Genomic DNA, 13,519 nt, shown 5'->3' with positions numbered 1-13,519 from the left:
GCGGCTCCCAGGCCACAGGCTGGACACCCTGCAACATTTGGGCTGGCAGCAGAATCCCTCACTAAAACTGACTGATGTTGGGTCACAGGATATCCACACAGTGACCATAAACATTATCTAGGTTCACTGGCTAAATCTTCTTCCAGAGCCCTCCTATGAAGACTGTTTTTCTTCCTTTCTGGTTCTACTATTTGATGAGTGAAATCTGGGTGGTAGACTCTTGACGTTATTATTATTAGTTATTGTTGGTATTAAATAATGGTTGGGGTGGGGGGGTGGTTCAGAGTAAATGCAGACAGCTGTACTTGAACAACAGTGAAATAATAATAAATAAATAAATAAATAAATAAATAAATAAATAAATAAATAAATAGCAGAGCTCTGGGTCCTTCCATCAAAGGGCATGCTCTCTGATTTACTTACTTTATATAATCTCCCTTGGATAGCCTCATCCAACCTGTGATTTCAACTATCAAGTATGCTCCAGTGACTCATAGACACATATGAGCATTTATCAAGTCTTTTTTTTGGTACTGACTATATACCAGGCACTGTTCTATACTCCTGGGATACCCTAGTGTGTAAAAGAGACTGAAATTGTATCCTTGTATGAGTTCATTTTTACTGACTTCCCATTGGAATTGCAGGCCCACGTGTTTAGTTGCTTACTGAACATGTGTATTTGGATACCCAAGTTGTGCCTATGCAAACTGAGATTGTCACATGGCCCCAGCTGACTCCTGGGGAACCCCTAGGATTTGAGCCCCACTGCTCAACCCCCAACAACTCTCCAAGGCCGGAGGCCTAAACCACCTTGCCCTCCCTGCAGGGAATGCTCTACCTGATTTTTTTCCTAGCCATCATTTCCTTTCAGTCTCCAGTGGCATTTCATTTCAGCTCTCATCATTGTTAGTGGGCAATGAAGTCTTTCTACCTGTTTTTCTCTTGCCCCAAGATAGCCCCCTTGAATCCATTTCTTACACTGCCACGGAACATGTTTTCTACAATATGTACCTGACCTCGTATCTTCACTTTAATATCTCTGAAAGGCTTCCCTTACCTTTCAGGGTAAAGTGAAAACTTCCAAGCACACAAGGCTCTTGTGATCTGGTTCTTGATTACCACCTCACTCCCTGTTCTGGAGAGCCTGGTGCTCTCTCCAGACAGGCCCACTGCTACCTCCACCTGCTGCATCCTCACCTCCCTGACTCACTCACACACCCAGCCATGACCTCGTAAAGCCTCCCTTCCCCGGCCATCTGCCCTGCAGCAGGCTCCCAGCTGCATTGTGCCATTACCATCCCTTCGCTTCATTTCTCTGCCTCCTGAAGAAGTTACAGTACGTGCCTCCACCTTGATCCTCCAGGCAGCCTGGTGCCTGGAGCACAGGAAGCACACAACCTGCGTTTCTTGGATGCACAAATCTTTGACTGATGAACAAGGACGGATTGGTCTGCATTCTCCAGTCATTTTTAATCACACCTTAACTATTGCAGCTTAGAGACTACAAATTCTAATTCCTTAAAATACTGGAGGAGCAGGAAGAGCTTTCCTCCTTCTAAAGGACATCTTTTAGTTTTTGGTCTGAGTTTCTTTCCCCCACCTTTTATTCAACGCTTGACTTACACGTATTTAATCTTTGTAAAATTTTGCCTGATTCTTCTGAGGAAAAAGGCACAGCTAACAGTAGAATCGTAGACATTGGCCCCAGAAATATCTGTGTTTGGATCCTAGTCCAAGCATTCATCTATGCGGGGCACTGTGGATAGATAATGAACTTCACTGAGCCTCAATTTACATAAAATGGGCATAATTAAATAATATGCAAGGCTGCTAGCACATGTTATAAATTTAGTTCCCTTTCTTTTTCTCTTCTCATCCTCTCCCTTTAAGATACACACTTTGCCTGGAATATAGTCTCCTCCCATCTGACGACAGCCTCCTCATTTCTTAAGGTCCTCATAATCTCCTCTGTGCAACTGTGCCTCATGCCTCCACCAGGAGAGACTGTCCTGTCTTCTGGGCTCCAGAGGCTCTATGTGTCACACTCATTTTGTCCAACAGATCGGTGCTGAGGGCCTACTATGTCCTGGTTAATTTAAGTGCTGAGAATACCGCAGTGAACAAAACAGACACGTAAATGCCTAAGCCATGATGTAGAGAAATAAATATGTCAATAATATAAAAATCATCTTAGCTCAGATTATTCTGAGTGCTCCAAAGGGTGACAGGACAGAAGCTAACTGGAATGGGGGTGTCAGGGAAGGCGCTACGCATGGAAGGAGCTGGGGGACAACTACAAATGGATGGCACCCACATGTCAAGGCCCTGACCAGGAAAGAAGGGTGGCATTTTTCCAGAAAAAGAAAAAGGCCAGTGTGGTTGAACTGTCGTTGGCTATGGAAGGGGGATAAAATGAGATTGGTGAAGCAGACCGGGTCAGACAGTAGAGGGGACCATGGGGAAAAGTCTGGTTTATATTCCAAGTACTGCTGAATAGTTTTAAGCAGGGGCATAACAGTATAATTTGTTTAGAGATTTCTCCAGCTGCTGTGTGTTTGTATGTGTATTATACCTCTGACCAGAGTTCTAATTTGCCCTATAGTTTCCGGTGAATACTCATATAGCAGTCCTTTCTATTAAATTGTGGCTCTGTGAGGGCAGTGACAATATTTATTCTTGTTTCTGTCAGTGCCTCATGTCTAGTGCTCCCCGGGAAATGCTTGTCAAGTTAAATTGCAACCTCTGTCTTGCAGCCTCTGTCTTTCGTGCCTGCCATTGTAATACTGCAGTTGCAATGCTTGTAATCTTTGTGGGAAGCTTGCAGTTGCCCGTCAACTCTGAATGAGAAAGTCTTTTCCTATTAGAATTCCTCTCAGGCCTTCCTGCCACTGTAGGCTGGTCAGCTGACTTCCTGTCTCACAGCCAGGTCTCCCCGCACCCCCCCCCCACCCCCTGCCTGGCCCTGGTCTGAGTGTGCACAGTTCCTCTTCGGCAGAGCACAAGGTATGCTGCTGAGAGTGCTGGGTACAGTGGCCTTGCCTGCTCTTCAAGGAACCACTGCTTCTAGCTTTGCTGCTATATCTCGGTACAGCAGCGAATAACAGCGGGACATTTATTGAACGCTTGCATGTGCCTGGCACATTAAGGACACAGCATCCCTTTCTGCTACGTGTGCAACTTTGAGCAAGTTACCAGCCCTTGATAAGCCTCAGTTTCCCCACATGCAGCATGGGGATAGTAATAACAGACTGCCTCCTAGGGTCGTTACAAGGCTTTAAAAGAGATCACATGTGTCAAACATAGCACCTGGAATACAGTCAGCGTTCATCGAATGTCAGGAAATTGGCAGTAGTATTGTTGGTAGGCATGATTTTATTTAATCCTCATAGTATCTATATAAGGAAAGTCTTATTAGATGCGGGTCAATATATAGCTGGTACGTACAGATGGCTGTACGTTACTAAAGCTTGCAGTATTTCCTAGTTGCCAAATTAGCCATTGTCCCAAGCCCTCCAAATTCTCCTCTCCCCTTAGGACCCTGCAGCCTTCTCGGCTTAGGTTCTTTCCCTGGGATCCCTGCCTGTCCTTTGTCCTCACGATCCAGAAACTAAAGAACAGGGCCTGGCCTGGCAGGAGGCCTTCAGGATCCAGTCACAGTTTCACACGGTTCTATTCTGAGAGCTGACTGGCTGATGAAACTTATTTCATCAATGGGCGAAGTGAAGTGCAGAGGAGACAAATACAGTCTTTCCACCACCTTGTAGAGGAAAATCCTAAAAAGCCAAACATCAGAATCTAACACCCAGGCTTATTCCTTTATACTGAGCTTCTCTTTAGACACTGATTAGAAAAAGTAACAAAATCCATTTTCTGCTTATTGAACTTTGAGGACTATTATCTGGACACCAGAAAATTGAGTTTCTGATGAACCCAGAAAGTAGCTGATGACATCTCTGAGTCGACACCTCACCTGCTTGCCCTCGTCTTTTTTTCCCCCACATTTTAAAAAGATTTTATTTATTTATACAGAGAGGAAAGGAGGGAGAAAAGGAGAGGAACATCAATCTGTTGTTGCCTCTCACATGCACCCCACCCCCTTCCGGGGACCTGGCCCTCAATCCGGACATGTGCCTTGACTGGGAATTGAACCAGCGACCCTGCAGTTCACAGGCCAGCGCTCAATCCACGGAGCCACACCAGCCAGCCACACCAGCCAGGGCTGCCTGCCCTTGTCTTTATTCCCCACCCCACTTCCATCCATGAGTTTCTTGAGAACACTCTTTGGATCCCATCCTACTCCCACTTCTAGCACTGAGGTCTAATAACTTGAACACTGGAATAGTCTTTGAGATGAAGATTCTGCGTACAGCCATATGGTAAATACTCACCCTCTCTGTCTCTATTTTACAAACGAACAAGAAGATTAGAAAGATGTTAACATGTGTGCAAAAACGTGGCAACTCATATATCTTACATATGAATACTAAATAGGAAATTAGAATAATGTTGAGTCTAGATTCCATGATGACAATGAACTCTAAAGCTGGGAAGAAAAAGAACCCTCTTAAATTGAAGACATATGTCTCCACTTAAAACGTGGAAAGTGAAGGTGGCGGCTCTTTGAATGTATACATTTAATTCTTAATTGTGCATTCCAAGTTGCAAGGACCCCCTTGGCTTGCCCTGAAATGTAAACATGTAAAAAAGTGTCTTATTAAGGTCTAAAGTCTTTCAAACAGGTTTTAAAGATTGGGTAGTTATATAATTGTCTCAATTAGCTCCAATTATGCAATTAGTGTAAATTAGAAATAATAGAATCAGAACATACAATTTCATAATGATGAAACACAATAATAATGAAGAAACTAAGTTGGCCAATACTGCTCATGCAGGAGGGGTGCCCATAAATCTTAGAAGACTAGGTGTCACTCACGAGCCCAAACATCCCCTTCTTCCAACGGTTACTGCTCAAAAATATGGTTTAACTAAGCAAGATTTATTTTGAGCTCTAGACGCAGAAAACAACATCTGGAAACTCGTTCGCTCTTTTTCTTCCTTGCATAGCTAAAGCAAGGGGTCACTCAATTTCTTTTCTAGCTCATTCAAGGGACCATCCCTCTCTGAGGTCTTAACAGATTATCACAGGGAAGAATTCGTGCTGCAGGATGAGTTACACTGACAAACCCGCCAGTGCACACGTCTGCCCTCTGCTAGGAGAGTGGCTACAGGCACTCTCCTGAGGGTCTGTGCACTGGTGGCAGGAGCTGGGCTTGAGGAATGCTGTGGGAGAGATGACAGAGGGATGAAAATGCCTTGTCCCCCAAGTCCAATCTTTAGCGGTACATTCGTTACACTTGATTCGGTTGACATAGCCCTTCATGCTGCCTCTTTACCTTCTGAGTTTTAAAAAAGAGGAAAAATAACATTTGACTAATGAGAAGTTCATGTTCCTAACTCTTCCAGCTATTTTGGTGTATCTTTCTGTAAATTATGTCCAACTACCAGAGGGCTAAGAAGAAACCATTATTTGTTAATTCATTCATTATTTTATTTATTCATCCAATAAGCACTTTGGGCCTCCTGAGGGAAGAGACTATTTCTTATTTATCCTACATTTAAACCCTTTGCACAGCTGCTAGCACATGGGAGAGACTCAGCGTTTATCGAATTGCTTTTAATATGTATCACAGGCATTTTAATGTGCCCTGGTATTCCATAGAACAAAGAGCCACTCAATTCCTGGCTGTGGCCATTTAGAAATTTACTATTATTTTTGTGTGTCAAGATAGACAATTATGTTAACAAAAACTTGAGTTAAATTGTCCTGCGTGACACTGATGCAATGTCACAAAACAGGTTTTAGTCTTGTCAAATCAGTAGAAGAACATAAAAGAGTCATGAACTAAAATGGGGAAAAGGCCCCTCTGAAACCACAGTCCTGGGGAGGACTGCCAGCCAGGGGCCGGTTGCAGCTCAGTACCACCTGGACACTCAGACACTGAAGGGAGACAGCGCTCTGTGAGTACATGTCGTGCCTCTCTTCCAGGTACCTTGGTTTTGACCCTGCTGCTTGTCAAATTGAGTAATAAATATCCCCAGCCCTGGTTGGTGTGGCTCAGTGGACTGAGTGTCAGCCTGTGAACCAAAGGGTCATGGGTTTGGTTCCCAGTCAGGGTGTATGCCCACATTGTGGTCCAGGTCCCCAGTTGGGGGCATGTTAGAGGCAACCACACATTGATGCTTCTTTCCCTCTCTTTCTCCATTCCCCTCTCTCTAAAAATAAATAAATAACACCTTTAAAAAATATATCCCCAAAGGCCCCTAACATTATCTTAGCAAATGAACACTGAAAGTCTGAAAATGTCCCCAAAAATGTTACAGCAACATCTAAAAGCTTTGGGCAATTTTTCCTAATGATCTCTAGTTTGTTGGTTCCTCCTCAATCATCCTTTGGGTGATGGGAGAAGCAAAAGGCCTCGGTGACGCTCAAAGGCCATTATGAGTACAGGTTACAGCTTTTATCCCTTACACCCTTTTCCTCTGTATTTAATTTTTTTTAATTCCCTTTCATTATTTTACTTTCCTACGTGGCCTTCCCTTTTCCCTTATCATTTTCTGTTCCCAAAAATTCTAGTTCAAAATGTCAATTCTCTTATAAAAAATGAAGGTTTGCTTGCAAAAAGAAAATCTATTCCTCCAAATACCTTGATCTACTCACATCTCCTCTAACAATATTCCAGAAAATGCTTTGTGTTAATTCAGATACTCAGACAGTAGATATTTAAACAGCTTGTTTTAGAACTGAAGGCAGGGATGAGGAAGTTTTAAGTTTTTATTATTACTTCAGAATCTTGACCCTATCACTGGATGGATTTAAAGGCACAAATAGATTTCCTTAGGTTCTAATATCTAGAAGCAATATATTAATTTTTAATAATGTATGTTTTAATGCATTTGGTATAAATCTCCCTTATTCACATAGTAATAAAGTATAAACGTTGGAAGTGAAAAAGTATACAGAAGGGAGAAACATCCTCCAAATTTGTTATATTCTTTTTTTTCCTATTTCACCAAAAGCCAGGAGGCATTTCCTAAGGGTCCCAAGGTACAAATCATATTTACTTAAACAGTGTAGTAGAATTCAGATGAGTTGTTTTAGGAAACAATATAAGGAACTTCCTCCTTTTCTTTTGTATAAATCCTTAACTATAAAAGCTACCTCAATTATAAAGAATTATAGCTTCTTTCAAAGTCCTATTAAGAAGCAAGCACTTAAATCAACTTGGTAAATAAACCCATTTTTAAGGAGCAAAAATAAAAGTGGTAGGAAATACCTGGAAGGTTACCTACCAAACTGTTGGAGTGGTTGCCTCTGGGTTGGACAGAGAAAAGTTTTTAAACTGAGCTGTAGACATGCTTCAACTTGCTATTTGCTCTAAAATCCACTCTCCTTCTAGGAGCATCAAGATTACAAAACCATAATCTCCACCAAATTGAGATTAACAAATTTTCTGAATTGGGTTCAACAGTTATAGACTTCTAGAAGTTTTTTCAAAAAGGCTACTTGAGTTCATGAACAATCTCCCATGCTAATGGCTTGTTTCCATCAGTCCTGAGCTTAATATCACTTTTCCTTCTCCTGCCTATTGAAATCCAGGACTGTTGACTCTTCTCTTGGATGTGCACTGCTTGGATGAGAGAGAAACAATTCATGCTGGAATAAGCTTGTGAGCTCTCATCCCTCCTGTGAAGGCTCTGGACAGAGTTCTGATAGAAGAGGAGGGACAGAAACACAGGTAAGTACATGGATACTTAAAAATTCAAGTACAATTGCCTGGCAAAATGCTGGGTTTAATGTTAAGGCCAAACATGGGTCTGTATTTTCAGAGCAGTCTTCTCTTATGGTAGAAGTCACCTGTAATTTCCTCATTACAATTTCTAAAGACTTCGACCCGTCCTTCTTTATGGCCAATTTGTAGCAAATGATCTGTTGAGCTCTGGCATTAAAATGCTCATCTCTTGGCTTTTGACACACTCCACTTTCTGGTTCTCCCTCTTCCCTTTTTATTGTCCTCTTTCCTGCTTGTTTTACTTGTCTTTCTCCTTTTCCTAAATGGGAGATGCCCCAGGTTCTCTAGCTTTCTCTCTCTTCTCTTCTCTCTTCACAGCTCTCCCTTTTCCCATCTCTCTCTAACCTGATGGTTTTCATTGTCATTCCATGTGGACAGTCACAGTGAAAATTGTCAATTACTGAGGACCTACGCTGTGCTAGACACTTTTTACATATCATCTCACTGAGCTCACACCAATAATTTTCTGTCTTTAGATGAGTAGACAGAGTCACAGGGAGGTTCAAAGACTCACCACAAGATCCAAGACCACACAACAAGTGATGAAACCAAAGTCTGAGCCCAGATCTTTCTGGCTCTAAGGTACATGCTGTTGTCACTTCACTGTCCCTCCTAATCCATGACTCAGTCTCCAGTCTCACGTCAAAATCAATAACTCCTCTTTTCTGACCAGCTCCTCCTCCTAACAGAGAGACTTTCTGAAACCCAGATACCACCTTTCTCCAACGACCAGGCTCACAATGTCAAGTGTTGTCTTGCAGCCTTCCACATCTCCTGCTCCTCCATGTCCCCACCCCTAGTCTCAGCAATGGCCCAGTACCACCTCTGACATCATCTTCCCCCTCTCCAAACCAGCCTACACACCACTGCCTGACTATTGTCCTAGGCCACATCGTTCCCTTAGTTAAAGCTTTCAGTGGCTTCCCATTGCTGATGAAATAATGTCCAAATACCCACACCTAATTATTCAAAAGTCCAATTTACTTTTCCTGTCATATTTCTCAGAGTTTCCTTTTAGGTAGATTATGTGCCAGTGGAACTGGGCAACTAACTAGCCCCTGAGTGCTTGAGCGCCCCATATTTATCCCTTCGATCAGGCCGCCCCGCTTTTGGGAACTCACTCTTAGTCCAGCAGACACTGCTCATCTGCACAAAGCCTCCCCATCTGATGCACTGTAACAAACACACACACCAGTTCCCCATCGCACTCTGCCACAGCCCAGTCAGGTGTCACTCCACATCTTTAAGCCTACACGTATTTTCATTTGTTCCACTCTTGGGGAACGTGGCCTATTCTACTTTCAGCTTGTTACTCCCCTCTCCCTTTCACTCTAAACACCTTGGCAGAGAACGAATATATCAGACTCTTCAGTGTATTCCCTGAAATCATTTAATTCAGGGGACATATGGATGCCCAATAATGACAGGGGTGGGCAAAAGTAGGTTTACAGTTGTTCATGTGGAGAAAGACATGCAGGTAGGTAGCTATTGTAATAATCAAGACCTGCATGTCTTTCTCCACATGAAAACTGTGAACCTACTCTGCACACTCCTATATATTAAACTCATACTTTGGTAAAGTATAGCAATCTGAGGTCATACTTTAAATGTAATGATTTACATGTTTTTTAGTCCCCAGCAAGCAGAAACAAAATACTTCACACAAATGGTCCCTGAGCAGCTCAGTATCAAGAATGTATAAAATAATGACTATAAATGCACATCCCCAAAATGATGATCTTTTTTCCTCATTTAGAAGGAAGAGAAGGAAGAAAAGGATATGTGAAAAAAAGGACACTGGTTCTGTCTACTATCACCTTATGAATGCAGAGAAAACAACCTATAGTAGGATGCAGGTCAATAATAAAAAAGCATGGAAAATGCTGAACTATGACATAATTTATATTAGGTCTCTTGTGACATAAATATTGTCAGGTAAGGTGAACTACTGCAATATTAACTTGCACTCACTAACGTGTTAGCTTCTGAACGTGTCTTTGGTTGCTCCCTGTATCATCGTTTGTCTTCCTGAGTGGACGATAAGCTCCCAAGAGAAGGACAGGGAGCCACTGTTTCTGCCTCTCCTGCCATTTGGTGGTGCTCACTGAACGTTACTCTTGGGACCGAGCAGCGAAGGGAATCATGACTCTTCTCAGGCCTTATTCTCAAATAGATAATGTAATTTTGTAGGTGATTTTTAAAAAATCCTCATCTGAGGATGTCAATAGATTTCCAAGGGGGGGGGAGAGAGAGAGAGAGAAACATCGACTGATTGTTCTTACACGTGCCCCAACTGGAGATCTAACCCACAACCTAGGCACGTGCCCTGACTGGGAATTGAACCTACAACCTTTTGGTGGATGGGATGATGCTCCAACCAGCTGAGCCACTTAGCCAGGGTGCAGGGTGATTTTTGAAAAACAAAAAAATAGTCCTGGCTGGTGTAGCTCAGTGGATTGAGCTCGGATTGCGAACCAAAGCATTGCAGGTTCGATTCCCAGTCAGGGCACATGCCTTGGTAGCAGGCCAAGACCCCCAGCAACCGCACATTGATGTTTCTCTCTCTCTCTCTTTCTCCCTCCCTTCCCTCTCTGAAAATAAATAATTAAAATATTTTAAAAAAAGAAAAACAAAAAAATATCCAATATTCAGCTAGTTTATTATAAGAATATGAGAATTTATATCCAATGCAATGACACTCACTAAATGTATATCATGGACATTAAAGTTGTAACTTTGACTTCTATTTAAGTCAGTCAATTTTAAACTTCTCTGAAACAGGAGAAACTCTGGATCATGGACAAACACCCTCTGTGCAATGATGTTAATCTTAATGCAGAGTTATAAATAGCTGGATGTGGAAGGATTGCTGCAGATACATCACCAACACTGATAAACCTACGCAAAGTATATACAGACAGATACCCAGTGTTTTCCCATTGTAGCCTTCCCTTCCTTAAACCCTTGATTTCTGAAGTTCAAGAAATTTCTTAAAGTATGAATCTTCTGTTCATATTTGCCAATGGGAAAGTTCCAGATTCGGAGAATTGAGACATTAGCAATAACAGGAGGCACGAGAGCAGAAGATAACAGATGGTGCTATTCCCTGCACAGAGATTTCTTCAGTAAATATCTGTGCACCTGAGACTTAGATTTGGTTTGCATAACTAAGAAGCCCACGGGGAACCAATGACAGCCAGTACAGCAGTACTTCAGTGATTGATAGGCCTATTTAAAAGTCAGCAAAATGGGAGAAGGGCAGGGTAGAGAAGGAAAAGCATACAAAATCCAATATAGTCAAGACCAAACCACCTGATCACTCACCACGATCATCTGAGCCACATAACTTTCAGGTCCAGTGTACTCAGTTGGGTCTTTAACCTTCACCAAGACCAGGAAGTACAGATAATGCCACATATTGTGTTCTGACTTGATATGCTCCTCAAATGACACAGTTTTATTATCAAACTTGTCCCTTTCAAGTCCTACAAAACACAGGAAACACAATGTATGTAATTTTTCATGTAATTAGCACATAACTTTTTAGCCTCCCCCCAAACATAATTATTATGTACAAAAAAGCTTTCTGTAAGAATGCACCAATTTAAAATGTTATGATTAAAGACAACACAGTACATACAACCTCCAGAATAAAAGGTCATAGTTTATAGATTTCTTCTCAACAAACATTTTTCTCCCCATGGATACATGGGCATGCACAGTCCTATTACAGATATAAAATTTGCAGATAATTTCTAATATAACTATATCAAAATTGTCAAATTAAACTGGACCACAAGTCTAAGCAAAAGAAGTAAAAAATGATTGTGCAAGCAAAGGCACACCTGATAATCAGGACAGAAGAAAGTCATCTGATCCAGGAACTTGCATAAAACGAGGGAAGGCCACTGAGAGTCTCTCTTCAAAACTACTTGTGACCCGTGAAGGGTAAGCGAACGCCCACCATGATCTGGGCTCGGACTGTAAGATGGACTCACATACTCTCCTGGCCCCTCAGTTTACTCTGTCCCAGGCATGTGGGGAAGGGGGTGGTCTGCTCAATTCCAGGCCCATTTTCAGTCTCTGGGTGGATACTGAGGGAAGGATCTGGGGAGCATTATTTTTTTCTCAAAGGTTGAAGACTGGATAAAAGAACATGATTGGAGATGAAGAAAACCATTTACGGAAAAATTAAGAGGAAGCCAAGAAAATGGGATGTTGGGATTCAGTCTGGTTTTGCAGTTCAGATACTGGAGAAGAAACCAGGAAATTGAATTCCAATCCTGGCTACTCTTTTCCTAAGCATATTTTCTTTTAAAAAAGGAGAAGATAGGAAGAAAGTACTTTCAATATTCAGACACAATGTATAATAAGTAAAAAATTTGTCCCAAATGGAGTGACCTTTTAAGTTATATTATTGAATATTTAATGGAAAATACCATAACATTTATCCAGCTGATGGCTGTGCCTCATCTCACTTGACCCACCGTCAGCTTAACATGACCCGAATAGAACCCAGACATCTCCCTCAACCCCACTCCACCCACAGTCCTCTTTCCATTCCATGGCAACACCATGCTCCCAGTTGTCCAAGCCAGAAGTCTAGGATCCATTCTTGAATCCTCTTCCTCTCTCACACACCACATCCCGTCTGTGGTTGAGATTCTTCTTTTGGCTCTACCTTCAACATATATTCAGAATCAGATCACTCCTCACCACCTCCACCACTACCACGCTGGGCTGGGCCACTGTCATCTCTCACCTGGATTATTACAATAGCCTTCCTGGCCCGTTCCCACTCTTACTCTCCACAACCTATTCTCAACACAGCAGCCAGGGCGATCCTTTAAAAATCTAAGTGAGATAGTGACTCTCCCCTTTTCCAAATCCTGCAGTGGTTCCTCCCCTCCTCAGGTTAAAGGTTGAAGTTGTTAAAATAGTCTACCATTAGGGTTGCCAGATAAAATACAAGATGCTCAGTAAGTCTGAACTTCAGATAAACAATAAATAATTGGTGAGTATAAGTATGTCCCATGTGGTGTCTATTTACTAACCCTTAAGTGATGGGGCCCTACAGCCTCCCTAACCTGATCTCCTTGCTGCTCCTTGCACACGGACTCCTGCTTGAGGGCCTTAGGGCTGGTCATTTCCCCTGCCCACAACACCCTTCTCTCTGGTATGTCTTTGACTAACTCACTCACCTTCAAGTTGTGGCTCAAATCTCCCCTTCTCAATGTGGCTTCACCTATTCATCCTATTTAATCCTGTCACCTAACCCTTTCCTTTGTGCGGACACTCTTAATAACTCTTTCCCATTTCTCCTCTTTTTTCTATAGTGCTTAGCAACTCCTAACAGACTGAATCTAGCCATATCAATGCTGTTAAATCAAACTAGACCACAAGTATAAGGTAAAGACAGAAAAACGATGGTACACAAAAAAATCCTGCCTGCTAATCAGCACAAAAGAAAGAAATGTCAATTTACCCAGGAACTTGTTATGTTTATCATTTTTTTTGCATGTTCATAGGCAGATATATCCATGTCTGTTCTTTACTAATGATCCAAATAGCTTAGAATGGTGCCTAGTATGTAGTCAGCACTAAATAAAATATTGATTCAATGCCTTAAGGATATTTCACTAACAAAATGTCCTGCTAGTATGGCT

At 42.1% G+C, this 13,519-nt stretch overlaps 1 protein-coding gene across 1 annotated transcript in view; it reads right to left on the bottom strand.

Annotated features, from left to right (window-relative positions):
* The window catches only part of ITPR2 (inositol 1,4,5-trisphosphate receptor type 2), a 436,558-nt gene that overhangs the window by 32,269 nt on the left and 390,770 nt on the right, over positions 1-13,519 (bottom strand). The window contains exon 55 of the mRNA XM_045828972.1: positions 11,178-11,338. Coding sequence (XP_045684928.1) covers positions 11,178-11,338 — 161 coding nt within the window. The remainder of the gene's footprint in view (positions 1-11,177; positions 11,339-13,519) is intronic.

This window comes from Phyllostomus hastatus, unplaced genomic scaffold (genome assembly GCF_019186645.2).
Source record: "Phyllostomus hastatus isolate PE091 unplaced genomic scaffold, TTU_PhHast_1.1 phas_scaffold_93, whole genome shotgun sequence".
Lineage (NCBI taxonomy): Eukaryota > Metazoa > Chordata > Mammalia > Chiroptera > Phyllostomidae > Phyllostomus > Phyllostomus hastatus.
This window is presented reverse-complemented; position numbering and strand designations above follow the sequence as displayed.